Source organism: Erythrolamprus reginae, chromosome 1 (genome assembly GCF_031021105.1).
Source record: "Erythrolamprus reginae isolate rEryReg1 chromosome 1, rEryReg1.hap1, whole genome shotgun sequence".
Lineage (NCBI taxonomy): Eukaryota > Metazoa > Chordata > Lepidosauria > Squamata > Dipsadidae > Erythrolamprus > Erythrolamprus reginae.
The window spans coordinates 246,154,407-246,171,974 of NC_091950.1; the positions used below are offsets into that span (position 1 = coordinate 246,154,407).

At 41.3% G+C, this 17,568-nt stretch overlaps 1 protein-coding gene across 1 annotated transcript in view; it reads left to right on the top strand.

Annotated features, from left to right (window-relative positions):
* The window catches only part of CTNNA1 (catenin alpha 1), an 86,336-nt gene that overhangs the window by 66,606 nt on the left and 2,162 nt on the right, over positions 1–17,568 (top strand). Inside the window, exons 12-17 of the mRNA XM_070732702.1 lie at positions 4,776–4,976; positions 6,691–6,842; positions 9,077–9,187; positions 10,534–10,715; positions 14,798–14,903; positions 16,333–16,467. Of these exons, the coding sequence (XP_070588803.1) occupies positions 4,776–4,976; positions 6,691–6,842; positions 9,077–9,187; positions 10,534–10,715; positions 14,798–14,903; positions 16,333–16,467 (887 nt within the window). The remainder of the gene's footprint in view (positions 1–4,775; positions 4,977–6,690; positions 6,843–9,076; positions 9,188–10,533; positions 10,716–14,797; positions 14,904–16,332; positions 16,468–17,568) is intronic.

Below are 17,568 nucleotides of genomic sequence, written 5' to 3' on the forward strand. Positions count from 1 at the left end.
GGCCATTGGAGCTGTGAGTTCCGCCACCTGTTTACTGGATCCGTGTCCCTCTTGGCTGGTTTCGGCCAGTCGAGGGGTGACACGGAGCTGGGTCCAGGAGATTGTCAACGCCTCCTTGGGGAGGGGGTCCTTTCCGCCACTTTATAAGGAGGCGGTTGTGTGCCCCCTCCTCAAGAAGCCTTCCCTGGACCCAGCCGTGCTTAATAACTACCGTCCAGTCTCCAACCTTCCCTTTATGGGGAAGGTTGTCGAGAAGGTGGTGGCACTTCAACTCCAGCGGTCCTTGGATGAAGCCGATTATCTAGGTCCTCAGCAGTCTGGATTCAGGCCCGGCTACAGCACGGAAACTGCTTTGGTCGCGTTGATGGATGATCTCTGGCGGGCCCGGGACAGGGGCTTGTCCTCTGTCCTGGTGCTCCTTGACCTCTCAGCGGCTTTCGATACCATCGACCATGGTATCCTTCTGCGCCGGCTGGAGGGGTTGGGAGTGGGAGGCACTGTTCTTCAGTGGTTCTCCTCCTACCTCTCCGGTCGGTCGCAGTCGGTGTTAGTGGGGGGTCAGAGGTCGACACCGAGGTTTCTCCCTTGTGGGGTGCCTCAGGGGTCGGTCCTCTCCCCCCTGCTATTTAATATCTACATGAAACCGCTGGGTGAGATCATCCAAGGGCATGGGGTGAGGTATCATCAATATGCCGATGATACCCAGTTGTACATCTCCACCCCATGTCCAGTCAACGAAGCAGTGGAAGTGATGTGCCGGTGCCTGGAGGCTGTTGGGGCCTGGATGGGTGTCAACAAACTCAAACTCAACCCAGACAAGACGGAGTGGCTGTGGGTTTTGCCTCCCAAGGACAATTCTATCTGTCCGTCCATTACCCTGGGGGGGGAATTATTGACCCCCTCAGAGAGGGTCCGCAACTTGGGCGTCCTCCTCGATCCACAGCTCACATTAGAAAAACACCTTTCAGCTGTGGCGAGGGGGGCGTTTGCCCAGGTTCGCCTGGTGCGCCAGTTGCGGCCCTATTTGGACCGGGAGTCATTGCTCACAGTCATTCATGCCCTCATCACCTCGAGGCTCGACTACTGTAACGCTCTCTACATGGGGCTACCTTTGAAAAGTGTTCGGAAACTTCAGATCGTGCAGAATGCAGCTGCGAGAGCAATTATGGGCTTCTCCAAGTATGCCCATATCACTCCAACACTCCGCAGTCTGCATTGGCTGCCGATCAGTTTCCGGTCACAATTCAAAGTGTTGGTTATGACCTATAAAGCCCTTCATGGCACCGGACCAGAATATCTTCGGGACCGCCTCCTGCCGCACGAATCCCAGCGACCGGTTAGGTCCCACAGAGTTGGCCTTCTCCGGGTCCCGTCGACTAAACAATGTCGTCTGGCGGGACCCAGGGGAAGAGCCTTCTCTGTGGGGGGGCCGACCCTCTGGAACCAGCTCCCCCCTGAGATTAGGATTGCCCCCACCCTCCCTGCCTTTCATAAACTCCTTAAGACCCACCTTTGCCGTCAGGCATGGGGGAACTAAAACACCTCCCCCTTGCCCATGTTGTTTTGTTGATTGATTGACTGTGTGCCTGTTTTTTATATACAGTATACTGTTTTTTATGAGATTATTAATTTAAATTGGAACTGGATGGGTGGGCATTGGATTTGGTATTGTGTACTGTACTGTTTTTTATTATTGTTGTGAGCCGCCCCGAGTTTGCGGAGAGGGGCGGCATATAAATCCAATAAACCTAACCTAACCTAACCTAACCTGACTGTTGGCACTCAGAAAATCTCTCCATTGCATGGAAAGGAGCACGTACATCACTGCTTTGAAGAAAGATGACAGCTCTAGTACCAAATTTATTGGTATATAAGCCTTCTATCAATCATTGGAAAGGTCTTCGTGAGGATGATTCAATTTACTTTCAGAAACAGCAGGAACAGATAACTAACGAACTGCAGCCCATTTCTACCTAACCAACATTTTGGGGGGTTGTGACCAAATTTTCATCACCAGACCACTAATGGGAGAGAGAATTTGATGTGACGAACTGTCACTGCGTTTCTTGGCTTTCAAGCAACATTCAACAGTGTGTACTGGCCAACTTTAAAGAAAAACCTTGAAAACTAAACACATGTCCATAAAAGCCTTCTGCAAGAATTATTTATTTTATTTGCTTGTTTAGCATATGGCTTTTGATCTTTCCCCCAACTAACTTCAGATTGTGTCCCCTTGTTCTTGTGTTCACTTTCCTATTAAAAACACTTATGAATTATGCATTGTACACCTATCTGATAAATGAAATGAAGTACTGGTAGGGAGTCTTGTGGTGTTATGAAATGGAAATGTTTAATTGCTGCTGTGACAATTGTTGCTGAATTTTACAATGCTCATAAGGAAGCTAAACATTTTAGGAAAAATTTTCACAATTGAGTAGAATAATAATAATTTATTAGATTTGTATGCCGCCCCTCTCCGAGGACTCAAACTAAAATAAATAAATAAATGAATGAATGAATGAATAAATAAATAAATAAATTGGGAATGTTTTTAAATGGTCACTTCAGGAGTGATATCATCAGAAAGTGACGTGCATAAACTCCAACATCAGCACCAAAGATAATATGGGCAAAGCAAGTTAAAGATAATGTGAAAAAACATCTCAATCTAAATAACACGGCCTCAATTGGAAGCATGGAGAAAACCAGTATAAAACATCTCATTCGGTATCCAGCAGGACCCACAATGTACTGGCTTCAAGGACACTCTCTTTTATGAATAAAGAACAACAACTGATAAGAGACATTTGAAGATTTTTCTGTAGTTCAAATTCAGTATGCAGATGCCTGTTTCCTGATCTGACTGGGGGCCTCGTGGGTAGTATGCATTTCAATAACAAGAATATGATTACAGTTTGTATTTGGCATTTTATTTTTCTGCCCTTGTCCCTTTGCAAGCAACAACAGCACTAGACCTTACTTCGTGCATTAGAATAGCAGAGATTTGAATTGTTCGACCAGCAGCTGCAGCATTATCGTTTTATTTTCCTTCGTATAATTCCTTGTATAATTAAATTTTAAAAAATTAATTTTTTTTTCAGCAGGCTTATGAACAGAAAGAGTTGCTCTAATGAATTGTCATTTCATATTATGGACTGTAATTTGTATTCCTCACTCAGTGTCCTTCGTAGGTTTTGGTTCACATCTGTTGTGTTAGCTTTGTTTTTACAGAACTGTATTGCTAAAAGCAGCTTCTGTAGTGTGATTTAACACGTAAAATTGTGCCAAAGTTTTTACACCTGTGTTTTGTATAGCACAGGTAAATACCAGAAGCTCTTAAATACAGCATCACTACGTTCTTTAAGACTGAATAGGAACTTTGCATTCTGCCAGACATACCAGTATGCCCATGTCATAACTAAGTTGTTTTCAATTGCTTGCTGTAATTCTAGTAATTCTGCTGGGCACCTTGCAGATTTTGTTCATTGTGTTGCATGATTTACATAAAGTCATTTGAATTGTTTACCTGGTTAAATAGTTTCTAGACCTGGGCATATATTGAATTTCTGCTGCTATTATTTTAATTAGTTAAGAACTTAACAATACATGATCTAAGTAGTCCAATTCATATGTGAAGCAACTGTTTCTTATAGAACATTTTGAATGTTTTATTCATAATGATAATTATGATTACCTAGCCTCCTAAGTTATACCGCTTTGGTGCAATTCCAGTAGTTTTCTATACAAGTGATTAAAATAAAAATACTATGAAATATGGAGAGGGTAACAAGATAGAATGAGAAAGAAGACATAAGACTGTTCAGCTAATTTTTACACCTGGGTACTTCCTCCAGGAAAGGGGTAATAGTAGAGGCTTTTAGAATTAGGTGGATGGGGAAGGAGAGAGAGAATTTCGCAATGCTAGTGCTACGATAAACTCCTGTGATAAATAGGCCTTTATTTGTTGTGTTTTGTTATTCAATATAGACCATGCCCAACTCCAGACTATTACATGTAGTTCACAATGAAAGCAAACAGGTCTGGGAAAACAGCCAGGTTTACAGGATGCCATCTGGGAAGGAACATACAGCTCTCTGGGGGAATCTCACTTAAGAAGGCAGGTGGTTGGGGCACTTCTTAGATCCCAATAGTCGGCATTGTTTAATTGAAGATACCGTGTCTCCTCTTACTGGCTAGAGCAATGGCATGAAGATAGACGACCCCTCAATTAGCCAGATAGTAGGCCAATTAGGGCTTGGTGAATTATAACTAGCACTTTAATTGCACCCAGAAGGCACAAGAGGGACATACCAGGAAGCGCTTATCACTGCCTTTGTTGTGGCATTCCGGAGCATTTAAAGCTTCCAGGTGGTCTACATAGGCCAGTGATGGCAAACCTATAGCACGGGTGCCAGAGGTGGCACGCGGAGCCATATCTGCTGCACACGAGCCATTGCTCTAGCTCAGGCTTTTGATCAATAGCTTGAATCTGTGCAACTATAAGATCATACATACAGCCTCTGACTAAGCTCAGCTTGTGAATCTATTTTTTAAAAAGATTGGAATATATTTATGCCATCCTAAACTTACATTAAGCTATTTTTTTATTTAAAAAATGAAGAGATTTCTTTATCAAGGGGACTATTTTAAATTGCGTGCTTCGTCCTAACTTTGTATTGCAAATCTACATAGTAATTTCTTCTAAACTTACTGGTGCTGATTTACACATTATCAGTAGCAAATGTGATTTCCTCATTTTTTTTTTTTACCACCAGAAAACCATATTCTAGAAGATGTAAATAAATGTGTCATTGCTCTTCAAGAAAAAGATGTTGATGGTTTAGATCGCACGGCTGGTGCAATCCGTGGTCGTGCAGCAAGAGTAATTCATGTTGTCACTTCTGAAATGGATAATTATGAACCCGGGGTGTATACAGAAAAGGTTTTAGATGCTACAAAACTGCTGTCGAACACAGGTAAGGTAAACAACATAATCATGCTTTTAATTTGATGAAACAGTCAGCCAGGAAAACATGTTCCTCACGTCTTTCTGCAGTCCCTTTGTAGGTGTATAAGTATTGTCTAATAGTTAAAGAAGCCACTCGGGTGGGCTGTTCCCCCACGGAGGGGGGGAGGGCTGTTCCAGGAGCGGAAATGTTGGTCAGGCGTATAAGCACGCTGTGGGATTTGCTTTGAGATCTCACACAAGGACGCACATGAGATTTCAACAATATTATATATATGTGTGTGTGTGTGTGTGTGTGTCACATGTTTTTTTTTTGCTGAATTTGAAAATTAAGGGAGACTAGGATAGGTCTATTTCGGCCTTATTTTGGCCTCATCAGCTAGCCATACCCACTGGGACTTGAACCTGCAACCTTTGCCTTGTAAGGCAGAGAATTATCCTCTAGGCTACAGTATCCAATCCCTTCAGCTCTGCACCAGGGAAGGGTTACATATTTTTGTGTCGAATCACAAATTATATATATATAATATTTAAAGAAAATTTTCACTTATTAGCATATACATATGGTGGGGTAACACCTTGAGTAATTGATGCAATAGTGTTACCCCACCAACTACCCAGGAAGTTTCAACACAGCTTGCAGCAGCTGAGCCAACACTCCACACCCACCTACCAGTATTTATAGAGGGAAGGCAGCTCAGACCACACTTTGCTCGCTCTGGCACAAAGTCAAAAGCACCAGCCTGAAGATGACAAGTAGGACCTCGTCGAAACGTCGCCAGGAATCTCAGAAACTTACACAGGAAGAACCCGAATATGCCAAGACCTTCATACTTGTACCCGTGAAAATCTATGAAATTTACAAAAACAGACACAGAGAGAGAGAGAGATGTGTATATGTGTCTGTTTTTTTATATTTTTGCTGATAATGAAAATGAAGGGAGACTAGTATAGATTTATTTCAAGCTATTTAGCTCTCATCAGCTAGCCATATCCTTACCGGGATTTGAACCTGGGCAATCTGCCTGTAAGGTAGCAACTTTTAACCTCTAGGCCACAGGTTCTCCTCCTGTCTCAGCTTGTACCAGAAAAAATTATATATGTTTTTTTCTATCGAATCACCCTGGTATACCCAAATATGGGAGGGAGCATACTGCTTCATTTTTGCCTACCAGCCCCTCCAGAGGCCTTCCAGGCAGTTAATTTTATAGCCAACAAATTATATTCTATATGTGTAACATATTTTAAATGAAAATGAAGGGAGACTAGTATAGATCTATTTCAAGCTATTTAGTTCTCATCAGCTAGCCATACCCTTACCAAGGTCTGGTAGTATCTAGTACTAGAAGATTAGTAGTATTAGTCTGCTTGTATATATATATATATAGATGGAGGGATTGGATACTGTAGCCTAGAGGATAATTCTCTGCCTTACAAGGCAAAGGCTGCAGGTTCAAGTCCCAGTGGGTATGGCTAGTTGATGAAGCCAAAATAAGGCCAAAATAGATCTATCCTAGTCTCCCTTAATTTTCAAATACACACACACACATATATATACACACACACACATATGAATGTTTTGTTCTTTACTACCAGCATAAGCATAAATATTTCTCTGCTCACAGTGCTCTTCCAATAATACATATGAGTTAAAACGCCTGCTTAGTATCACGTTGTATAATTTCTCTGTCTCCCTAATTCCCTAATTTTTCTATGTTCTGTAGTTATGCCACGTTTTACTGAACAAGTAGAAGCTGCAGTAGAAGCATTAAGTTCCGACCCAGCTCAGCCAATGGATGAAAATGAATTTATTGATGCTTCACGACTGGTATATGATGGAATTCGTGACATCAGAAAAGCAGTGCTGATGATCAGAGTGAGTGAACTTCAGCTTTCTTGAAATAGCATTTGCTTTTCAAAATAAGTTTTATTAGTAATTTAAGACATACACTAAATTCTCTGTAAATTCATGCACACGTCTAGTGCATATCACAGCGGCTTAATAACTTAAGCAGCCTACTGTGTCTTCAGCTAAACATTTTACATTTTGAACACTTGCTCTCTGTATTTCACCCATTACCTATTTACTTTGGTGTATATTTATTCACTTTGGGTATAAAGTGATGTACTTTGACCATTTTCTCTTCTTCTAAGCTCAGTAATAAATACAATCATTTCAAATTAAATTGTATGCAGTTGAGAAAAGTGATGGAGACTACCAAAGTCAGGATGTTCCAAATGACTTTTGGTGCCTGGTGCCCCACTTGGTCCAAGCACCTCTCCCCACATAGAAGAGGAGGAGGGCATAAAGCTAAGCTACTTCAGATATTTTTTGGCCCACTAGTACTCTGGTCACAGTTTAATTTACTGCTTGGCATACATTCTCTCCAAATCTGTATTTGTTGCTATCTCAGCTGTTCCATTTTCCAATGTAAACCCAACACATTTTAAAGCATGCATTTGGGTTGTATTTAGAATAAGGCTTCCATTGTGTAGTATTTATGTTAGGCAGATGTCATATTTCAGAGTGAGATGGCCAATCACTAGAAGTGTTTCATTGTTTGAAGTTTGGGAGTGTTTCAAAGAGCAAAAGTGTTGCCATTTCTACCTCTTAAAAACTATCCGTATTCCAAAATGGGGGCTACTTTGGTTCCTGGGTCTATTCACTTTTAGAATGTAGCAGGCAACATGTCACTCAAACCACAGCAATACCCCAGACTGAAAAAGTTCAATGTTTCTGCATTATACCAGACCACAGACAAACTTCTTTTGATGTGATTGATCAAGCCATCTATTAACAGGTTTATAACACATGTTTTATACATTACTTGATGTAATTCATGAATCCAAGTTAAGCTTACCCTTGTTTTGAGTGTTCATTGATGTTTGAAAAGGTTGCACTATTTAACTATTTTTAGATTTTCATCTATTTATGGAGCTTTGTGTCTAAATGGTTCTGTTTTATAATGCTATTATAATGCTCTTTTGATAGTTTAAGACTGCTTAAATGGCTGACATAACAAGTTAGAAATGTCAAAGGATGAGATAGTAGGCTCATTGCAAAGTTTTCCCCTTTGCATCAGGAAAAAAAATCTCAGCAAAGAAGAATTTGTAAGGACTGAGGCTAGGATTATCTTATGATTCAGAAATCACATTCAAAATCTGTCTGGTTTTCATGGAGATGAGGCAGCAAAATTTTTAAAAAATGAATAAATTATGAGAGGCAAATGCCTTTTTTCTTAGGTGTTTGTTAAGAGCCCTAATTAGTAGCAGTTCCGCATTTTGTCTAAAATACAAATTGGATGTATTTTCAAAGAAAGCCCCCAAATGAAGTACCATGAATACTTGTATAATGCCATTAGGGATTAGTCACTTTAAAAATAAAGAATAGAAATATGCAAAAGGCAATTTATTCAAATGAGGTGAAGTTAGAAGAGAATTGATTTCCTCTACCCTATTTACTATTACCATCTGTAGATAGTTTCTACACTGTAATACTACCAACATTCCCAATATCAGGAGCTAGTATACATTCTAATTATGGTAAACCAGGCAGAGGTGGTTCTGGCTTGAAACCTCTGAAACCAGGAAACTGATTTTCTAGGAGAAAGAAATCCGCAAAAACAATACAAATTACTACTATAAAAGAAGTACAAACTGCAGATGTCTGAAGCTACAAAAAAGGAATTTATCCTTTTAAACGGGTAGTTGTAATTTAATATAGCACAGGACTGAGTTATTTTATACAGTGTCTACAAAAATTGCCTTAAATAAAGTGTTACAAATACAGCAATATAGGAAGCTATTAATAGTATTTTTATGCCTGTTTGTTCAAGCTCAAGAAAAATTGTAATATAGCAAATGTAAGTAGGCAGTATAAAATGACAATTACTTTTTTTAAAGTGCTTATCTAACCTTTGTATCAAACTGTCTCCCAGTTGTGCTAGATAAACATCTATAAAATGTACATGATTGTTGGTATTGTTTATTCATCTGTCTTAAAATATTCAGTTTGACAGGTTTTAAATTCAGAGTATGCTAAAACCATGGAAACATATGCTCCCCTAAATTACTCTTTAAGTTTGATTTGGGCTTAAACTCTGTTTGCAGACACCTGAAGAACTGGATGATTCTGACTTTGAGACAGAAGATTTTGATGTCAGAAGCCGGACGAGTGTTCAAACTGAAGATGATCAACTTATTCACGGTCATAGTGCAAGAGTAAGGCACACCTATTTAATTATCTGCTTTAATCTCTTTGGATATAGCGCAAGTACAAGGCCACATTAAAATGAAGATACCATGATTTCTGTCATTCCCAGTATATCTGTTTATCTGTATAGCATTATTTGATTGTTTATCATATTACTTGGGATTATTGTCTATTTGTGTTGCTTCGTCTAGATAAAAATCACATAATTGCGGCATCATCTAACCTGATTTCTGCATTCACAATCTTTGATTTTAATTTAAGCCGAGCCATGGGAAAAGGAATATTCAATTCAAACTGGAATTATTATTATTTATTTAAAACAATTTTATTGAAAAAAATGTAACATGGCCATTTGATACCATTATATTTCTATCTTCTATGCACACATAAATGGCTACTTTAGTCTTTCTGAGAGCAGCTTTGTTCTCCAGTTCTACGAGATGTAGATTATAGTTTCAAATAGATAAAACTGCATGGAATTACTAAGCATTCACATTCCTTTAATGTTTTCTTTTAAAAAAAAAGAACCTTCTGAATCCTAACAAGTTTCTTGTGTGCTTAACAGTGAAAGAGAAAGTCATGTTGCATTTGTTATGTTAAGCATTGATAAATACTATAGAAAATAGAGTTCAGAAGGAACCTCAAAGTAATACTTCACTTTTTCAAGAGCCCCCACTGTTCACACTACTTGAAAGTACAGCTGGGGGCGGTTGCTTGCCAACAGATACATTTATGACAAGATGGTCTTCCAAGCCAATGTCCAAGGCTGCCCCCTTTGTTATTTCAAAGTTCAATGGTTTTTAAAATTTTCCTGTTATAAATTTGCTCTCACTTATTGCAATAGCTTTACATTTTAGCGTGTAGGCAACACGAACTTCGCTGCCTCCAAATGTATCTTGGGTAATTTAAGGAGCTGAATCAAATAATCATGATCTGGTAATTACACTGTAGCCTGGGTTGTTGTCTTTTCCCTCCAATTCTGCATGTATTTGGAAGATTTGAATAAGATTTGATCAGCATTTACAATTTGGCTTTCAAAAATATGTCAGTTTTCTCTCTGAAAACACTTTATTTTTCATCCCCTGTAGCAATTTCAAATTTATGCATCCATACAATGTAAAAATGGAGGAGAAAACATGTATTTCCTAGGTTACCAAATTTTTTGTACTAGGTGCTTAAAAAGTCATCTTTTTAAGATGACATCTTTCCATATTGTGGAGATTAAAAAATAATGTTCCTGGGCATTTTTTGGAGAAAGAGTACTTTGACTCTTAATTAGGTTGGCTGGTGAAAATATCTGAATAGCCAGTTACTGAAAAGCATTTTATATATAGAAAAAAAATCTTTATTCCAGGCCATCATGGCTCAACTCCCTCAAGAACAAAAAGCCAAAATTGCCGAACAAGTTGCCAGCTTCCAAGAAGAAAAGAGTAAATTGGATGCTGAAGTATCCAAATGGGATGACAGCAGTAATGATATTATTGTTCTGGCAAAACAAATGTGCATGATTATGATGGAGATGACGGACTTCACCAGGTAAGCATTCTGTACAAGTAGGTTTTTCAAGGGCAACCTTCTTTCATTTTTCTTGTATCTCAGCTAGTTTGCTTTGACAGTATCCACTACAGTTGAGCACGTGCCTGAAATAGTCTCAGACACCTTGTGAAATGATCTTATTTATTCTCGCTTATCTCCCATTCTGAACAGATTTCTAAATGAGGGCAGGGTCAATAGGAATACGATACCAAGCCTCCTCTTTTCAATTTAATCTTAACTGTTCCAGTGTTGGGCCATAGACTGAAGGAGAACCAGTTAAAGCTGCAAGTCAATCTAGGCGAGGTAGAGAGCCTAAGATTGGGCAATTCAGGTCTGTCAAACTGGTGCCCCAATGGCTGGATATGTTATTCACAGGCCATGCCCATCCTGGCTCCACAAAAGCAAAAAACATTGTGATACATCACGATATATCACGTGATGAAGTTGTGTTTGACACCCACAGGGTAGTTTGACCTACCCATAGGGTAGGTTCCCCCTAAATGAGGAGGAGTAAAGTTTGTTTAATAAGACTGCATTGACTATATTTAATGGTTTTGCATAATCTGTACTTAAACATTTGGGGGGTTTTCTGCCCAGGTGTAAAATCTTGCTTTTCCCCACATTAAATTTCATTTTGTTGGATAAAAGCTCTCTTCATCCGGGATCTAATCCTGGATGAGGAGGCCGACCTGGCATGTATTACTGAAACCTGGCTGGGCCCAGAGGGAGGAGTTCCTCTCTCTGAAATTTGCCCAGCTGGGTTTCAGATATGGTATCAACCTCGACCCCAGGGAAGTGGGGGAGGAGTGGCTATTATAGCCAGGGAGAGCCTTTGCCTACGTAGACTCATTGCTCCAGAGATTGCGGGTTGCGAATCTCTCTTGATGAAGCTGGACTTAGGGGTTCAGGTGGGCTTGTTTCTCACGTACCTGCCTCCCAGCTGCGTGTCAAAAGCCCTGCCTGTGCTGCTCGAGGAGGTAGCCGGGTTGGCGGTGGAGTTCCCCAGACTTATTGTCTTGTGGGACTTCAACCTGCTGTCACTCGGCGAAGCCTTTGGACTGGCACAGGAGTTCATGGCCACCATGACAGCCATGGACCTGACTCAAGTAATACAGGGTCCGACTCATGAGGGAGGGCACGCGCCCGACATGGTATTCCTCTCTGAGCAATTGAGTAATGGTCTGAGACTAAGGGGCTTAGAAATATTGCCTTTGTCATGGTCAGACCATTTTCTACTACGGCTTGACTTCCTGGCTCCAATCCTTCCCCGCAGGGAGACGGAACCAATTAAGATGTTCCGCCCCAGACGCCTGATGGACCCAGAGGGCTTTCAGACGGCGCTTGGGGTTATTCCAGATGCACTCGTCCACAGTTCGGCGGAGTCTCTTGCGGAAGCCTGGAACAAGGCTGCAGCGGAGGCTCTTGATCGGATTGCGCCTTTGCGACCTCTCCGTGGCGCTAGACCCCGTAGAGCTCCATAGTTCAACGAGGAGCTCCGGGAGTTGAAACGCCAGAAGAGACGTCTAGAGAAGCGATGGAGGAAGAGCAAGTCTGAATCCGATCGAACACTTGTAAGAGCTTTTATTAAGACTTACAAAGTGGCGCTCAAGGCGGCAAGATGCGCGTATCATGCCGCCTTGATTGCATCAGCGGAATCCCGCCCGGCCGCTCTGTTTAGTGTGACCCGCTCCCTTCTTAACCAGGGGGGAGCTGGGGAGCCCTTACAGAGTAGTGCCGAGGACTTTAACACATTTTTCGCTGATAAAATCGCTCAGATTCGGGCGGACCTCGACTCCAATTGGAAACAGAGTCGGCTGACAACGAGTCAGTCAAGGTGACTGGGGCCCGTACTTGTCCACCTGTCTGGGAAGAGTTTGATCTGGTGACATCTGATGAAGTGGACAAGGCCATTGGAGCTGTGAGTTCCGCCACCTGTTTACTGGATCCGTGTCCCTCCTGGCTGGTCTCGGCCGGCAGGGAGGTGACACGGAGCTGGGTCCAGGAGATTATCAACGCTTCCTTGGGGAGGGGATCCTTTCCATCATCCTATAAAGAGGCGCTTGTGCGCCCCCTCCTCAAGAAGCCTTCCCTGGACCCAGCCATACTTAATAACTACCGGCCAGTCTCCAACCTTCCCTTTATGGGGAAGGTTGTCGAGAAGGTGGTGGCACTCCAGCTCCAACGGTCCTTGGAAGAAGCCGATTATCTAGGTCCCCAGCAGTCAGGTTTCAGGCCCGGTTACAGCACGGAAACTGCTTTGGTCGCGTTGATGGATGATCTCTGGCGGGCCCAGGACAGGGGTTTATCCTCTGTCCTGGTGCTTCTTGACCTCTCAGCGGCTTTCGATACCATCGACCATGGTATCCTTCTGCACCGGCTGGAGGGGTTGGGGGTGGGAGGCACTGTTCTCCAGTGGTTCTCCTCCTACCTCTCCGGCCGGTTGCAGTCGGTGTTAGTGGGGGGCCAGAGGTCGACTCTGAGGTCTCTCCCTTGTGGGGTGCCTCAGGGGTCGGTCCTCTCCCCCCTGCTATTTAATATCTACATGAAACCGCTGGGTGAGATCATCCAAGGGCATGAGGTAAGGTATCATCAGTACGCTGATGATACCCAGCTTTACATCTCCACCCCATGTCCAGTCAACGAAGCGGTGGAAGTGATGTGCCGGTGTCTGGAGGCTGTTGGGGCCTTGATGGGTGTCAACAGACTCAAACTCAACCCGGATAAGACGGAGTGGCTGTGGGTTTTGCCTCCCAAGGACAATTCCATCTGTCCTTCCATTACCCTGGGGGGGGAATTATTGACCCCCTCGGAGAGGGTCCGTAACTTGGGCGTCCTCCTCGATCCACAGCTCACATTAGAGAACCATCTTTCAGCTGTGGCGAGGGGGGCGTTTGCCCAGGTTCGCCTGGTGCACCAGTTGCGGCCCTATCTGGACCGGGACTCATTACTCACAGTCACACATGTCCTCATCACCTCGAGGTTCAACTACTGTAATGGTCTCTACATGGGGCTACCTTTGAAAAGTGTTCGGAAACTTCAGATCGTGCAGAATGCAGCTGCGAGAGCAGTCATGGGCTTACCTAGGCATGCCCATGTTTCACCAACACTCCGCAGTCTGCAGACCCTTGTGGTATCCCACTGCTTATTTCCTTATATGTCAATGTTAAGGATTACTCATTGAGTATAGTTTGTCAAGTCAATTATAAATCCATCTGGTGGTAATGCTGTCTATTCTAGCTATTCTAGCATTTTTCTAGCTTACCAAGAAGTAGGTTGTGGTCTACTTTGTCAAATGCCTTGCTGAAATCTACATATACTATGTCCACAGCATTTTGCTGGTCTACTAATTTAATCATGCAACCCGGGAGTACGGCAGTCACAACTTTGTGGGTGGGTCATAAGTCACTTTATGGGGGGAGGCAGTCATAACTTCAAATAATCATTAAGTGAGGACTACCATTGGAGTCTTTTGGTGAGTCCTATACAGTGATACCTCATCCTACAAACACCTTGTCATACAAACTTTTTGAAATACAAACCCGGGGTTTAAGATTTTTTTGCCTCTTCTTACAAACTATTTTCACCTTACAAACTCACCGCCGCCGCTGGGATGCCCCGCCTCCTGACTTCCGTTGCCAGAGAAGCACCCATTTTTGCGCTGCTGGGATTCCCCTGAGGCTCCTCTCCATGGGAAACCCCACCTCCAGACTTCCGTTGACAGCGAAGCACTTGTTTTTGCGATGCTGGGATTCTCCTGCTGGGATTTCCCTGCAGCATCACAAAAACACAGAAGTCCAGAGGTGGGGTTTCCTATGGAGGGGAACCTCAGGGGAATCCCAACAGTGCAAAAACGGGCGCTTTGGCTGGCAAAAGGGGTGAATTTTGGGCTTCCACGCATGAATCGCTTTTCCATTTATTCCTATGGGAAACATTGTTTCGTCTTACAAACTTTTCACCTTAAGAACCTCGTCCCAGAACCAATTAAGTTTGTAAGACAAGGTATCACTGTATTGTGGGAAATAATTTGCAAGCAAATACATTCCATTGATTTGTCAAGACAAATATTCTGTTCTCTTTTGCAGAGGTAAAGGACCTCTAAAAAATACATCTGATGTAATCAGTGCAGCAAAGAAAATTGCAGAAGCTGGGTCAAGAATGGATAAACTAGGGCGGACAATTGCTGATCATGTAAGCCATAATTGGGTTTTTTTTTTTAAATGAGTCTTCTGCTCACCTTTAAATTTGCAATAGATTTATGAAATCAGGAGTCACATTTTGTTTTATTGTATCTTCCTAGGAATCTTAATTCTGCACCCTTCTCTACTAAGAAACTTTCTTCATTGCTTGCTCCCAATATTGCTGAATTTGTATTCCGATACCTTATTTTTCAAATAATTACTGCAAATAAAAACTTATTTAAAACTTCCCGATATGTGGCATGAATACAAAAAGCACACTCTGTCATATACAGAGTTTTGCATTTAATTCAAGGCACTATCATGTATATGATTTAAAAATTAATTTGTTTTCTTTTGATGCCTCCAGATATTTTATTTTTTCTTTGCGAACACGGGCTATTTTATTGTAGAAAATTCTAGTGTGAGACATGCTGAAAAAAGGACTTTGATTTTGAGTCCACTTCATTTTTCTGTCACTGCTACTCTGTAGGGAGAAGATAATGCATGTATATTGTCTGTTGCCAGGAGATCAAACATGGTGTTGTCTATATTTTTGGCAATATAATAGATAAAAGGACATTAACCCTACCTTGGCTTTTCAATATTTATCTGGGATTTTCTCCCTGCATTCCAGAATATTGTTTTCTTAAATATATGATAGTTTCATTAGATATACAAAATGGACTATTGTTATCTAAATCTTTTAAGGATAAAGATCAATGGAAATTAAATTCCATTTATTGCAATATGTCCTATTTGGGGTTAGATTTGAACATTACTTGGAAACTACAACTGGTCAAAAGAATGAAATGCAAATGAAATGCAATTGGGCCATAATGGGTGTGCCTTGATATACTTACACATCACTACTATCTATCTATCTATCTATCTATCTATCTATCTATCTATCTATCTATCTATCTATCTATCTATCTATCTATCTATTAGATTTGTATGCCGCCCCTCTCCGAAGACTCAAGCTTCACTTATTTATAATTGGATTGTAGGTTCATGCCACAGGGTCTGATTATCTAGAGACTGCCTATCCAGTAGTTTATGTATCCACTAAGATAGGGCACAGAGGGTTTACTTCCAGTCCCCTCAAGCAAACATGCCATCTGTTGAGACCTGGGGATTATGTCTTCTCTGTTGTGATGCCTCTCTCTCTATCAGCATCCCCACAGAGATCTATATGACTCCTGCAGTGATTTAAAAAAAAAAAATCACTGGGGGAAACGAGCAAGCTTGAGCCCTTCCAGAATTGTATTTGGAATTTTATAGTAGTGAGCATTCCTTACTCCATAATTCTGATGCAATTCTGTTCAGAACAAGGCTTAACAAGAAACACAATGGCCAAAATACTGACTTGTATTCCAATGCATTTGGTGTGTGCAGCTCTCTCCAAATAATGAAGCATCTATTCTTTTTTCTGTGCCCAGTGCCCAGATTCTGCGTGCAAACAAGACCTGCTAGCCTATCTGCAGCGTATTGCTTTATACTGTCACCAGCTGAACATTTGTAGCAAAGTGAAGGCAGAAGTTCAGAACCTTGGAGGAGAACTTGTAGTGTCTGGGGTATGTACATGTGCTAACGTTTGTTTTGTGTCTTTCCTACATTCAGTTCTTAAACTTTTATTTTGTTTCAGTTGTGAAATTCCAAAAGTAAAGCTGTTCTTTCAACATCTTCAATGCCCCTTGAGAGTTTTCTCCCAGGATTGGAGATTATCTTTTTGTATGGTCCAAACTGTGGTTTAAATCAGGGGTCTCCAACCTTGGCAACTTTAAGAGTTGTGGACCTCAACTCCCCAGCTGGCTGAGGAATTCTGGGAGTTGAAGTCCAGGGGTCTTCAACCTTGGCAACTTTAAGACTTGTGGAGGTTGGAGACCCTGGTTTAAACAATCCAAAGCATACAATTCATTAATGGTGAAAATGGCTTTGTTGAATAATGGCAAACTTTGTTTGAATAAGGGCAAACGAAAAGGGATGGATGGGGAATGCCAATACAATCAAATATACTGCATACTAAATTACTACCAAAGATCTGGGCCATCTTTGACAAGAGTATAGGCACTGAGTAGACACTTGCTACCTTTACGGGAAAGAAGGAAAGAAGAAAGAAAGAAGGAAAGAAGCAATGGCAAACCATTCTTGAAAACAAAACATAGCAAGAAAACTGCAGGGACTTTCTAAGCAGTCCTTTCAAATCAGGCACAATTGAACGGAAGGAGAAATACAGCTTTACAAAAAGCCTACTCTGAGGTTTTATAATGACTATAAAATGCCTGTTTAACTTTGAGCTCTTCTGCTGCAGAAATTTTACTTAAGCTAGAGCCAGTAATATATAATTTAATAAATAACTGAAAAAAGCAAAGTAGGTACCCCTTTCCACACAGTGGATAGTTAAACAGTGATGGGATATGCTACTGTTGCCTTCCCATTAAATCATTTTCAAACTATTTAGAAAATCAGGACAATTAAATCTTACCAAAAAGAAGTCATACACATTATGTAATATTTTTTCGGTAAGTTCTTCTCTTGATGAGAAATAAAAATACAACGAACACTGGGCTGTGCTATGCTGATTGAAAACAATTAGTCATAATGGATTGAAACATCTGTTGATAAAAATAATTTTTTATTAAAAAAGCCTTTTTAATAAAACAGAAAACTTACTG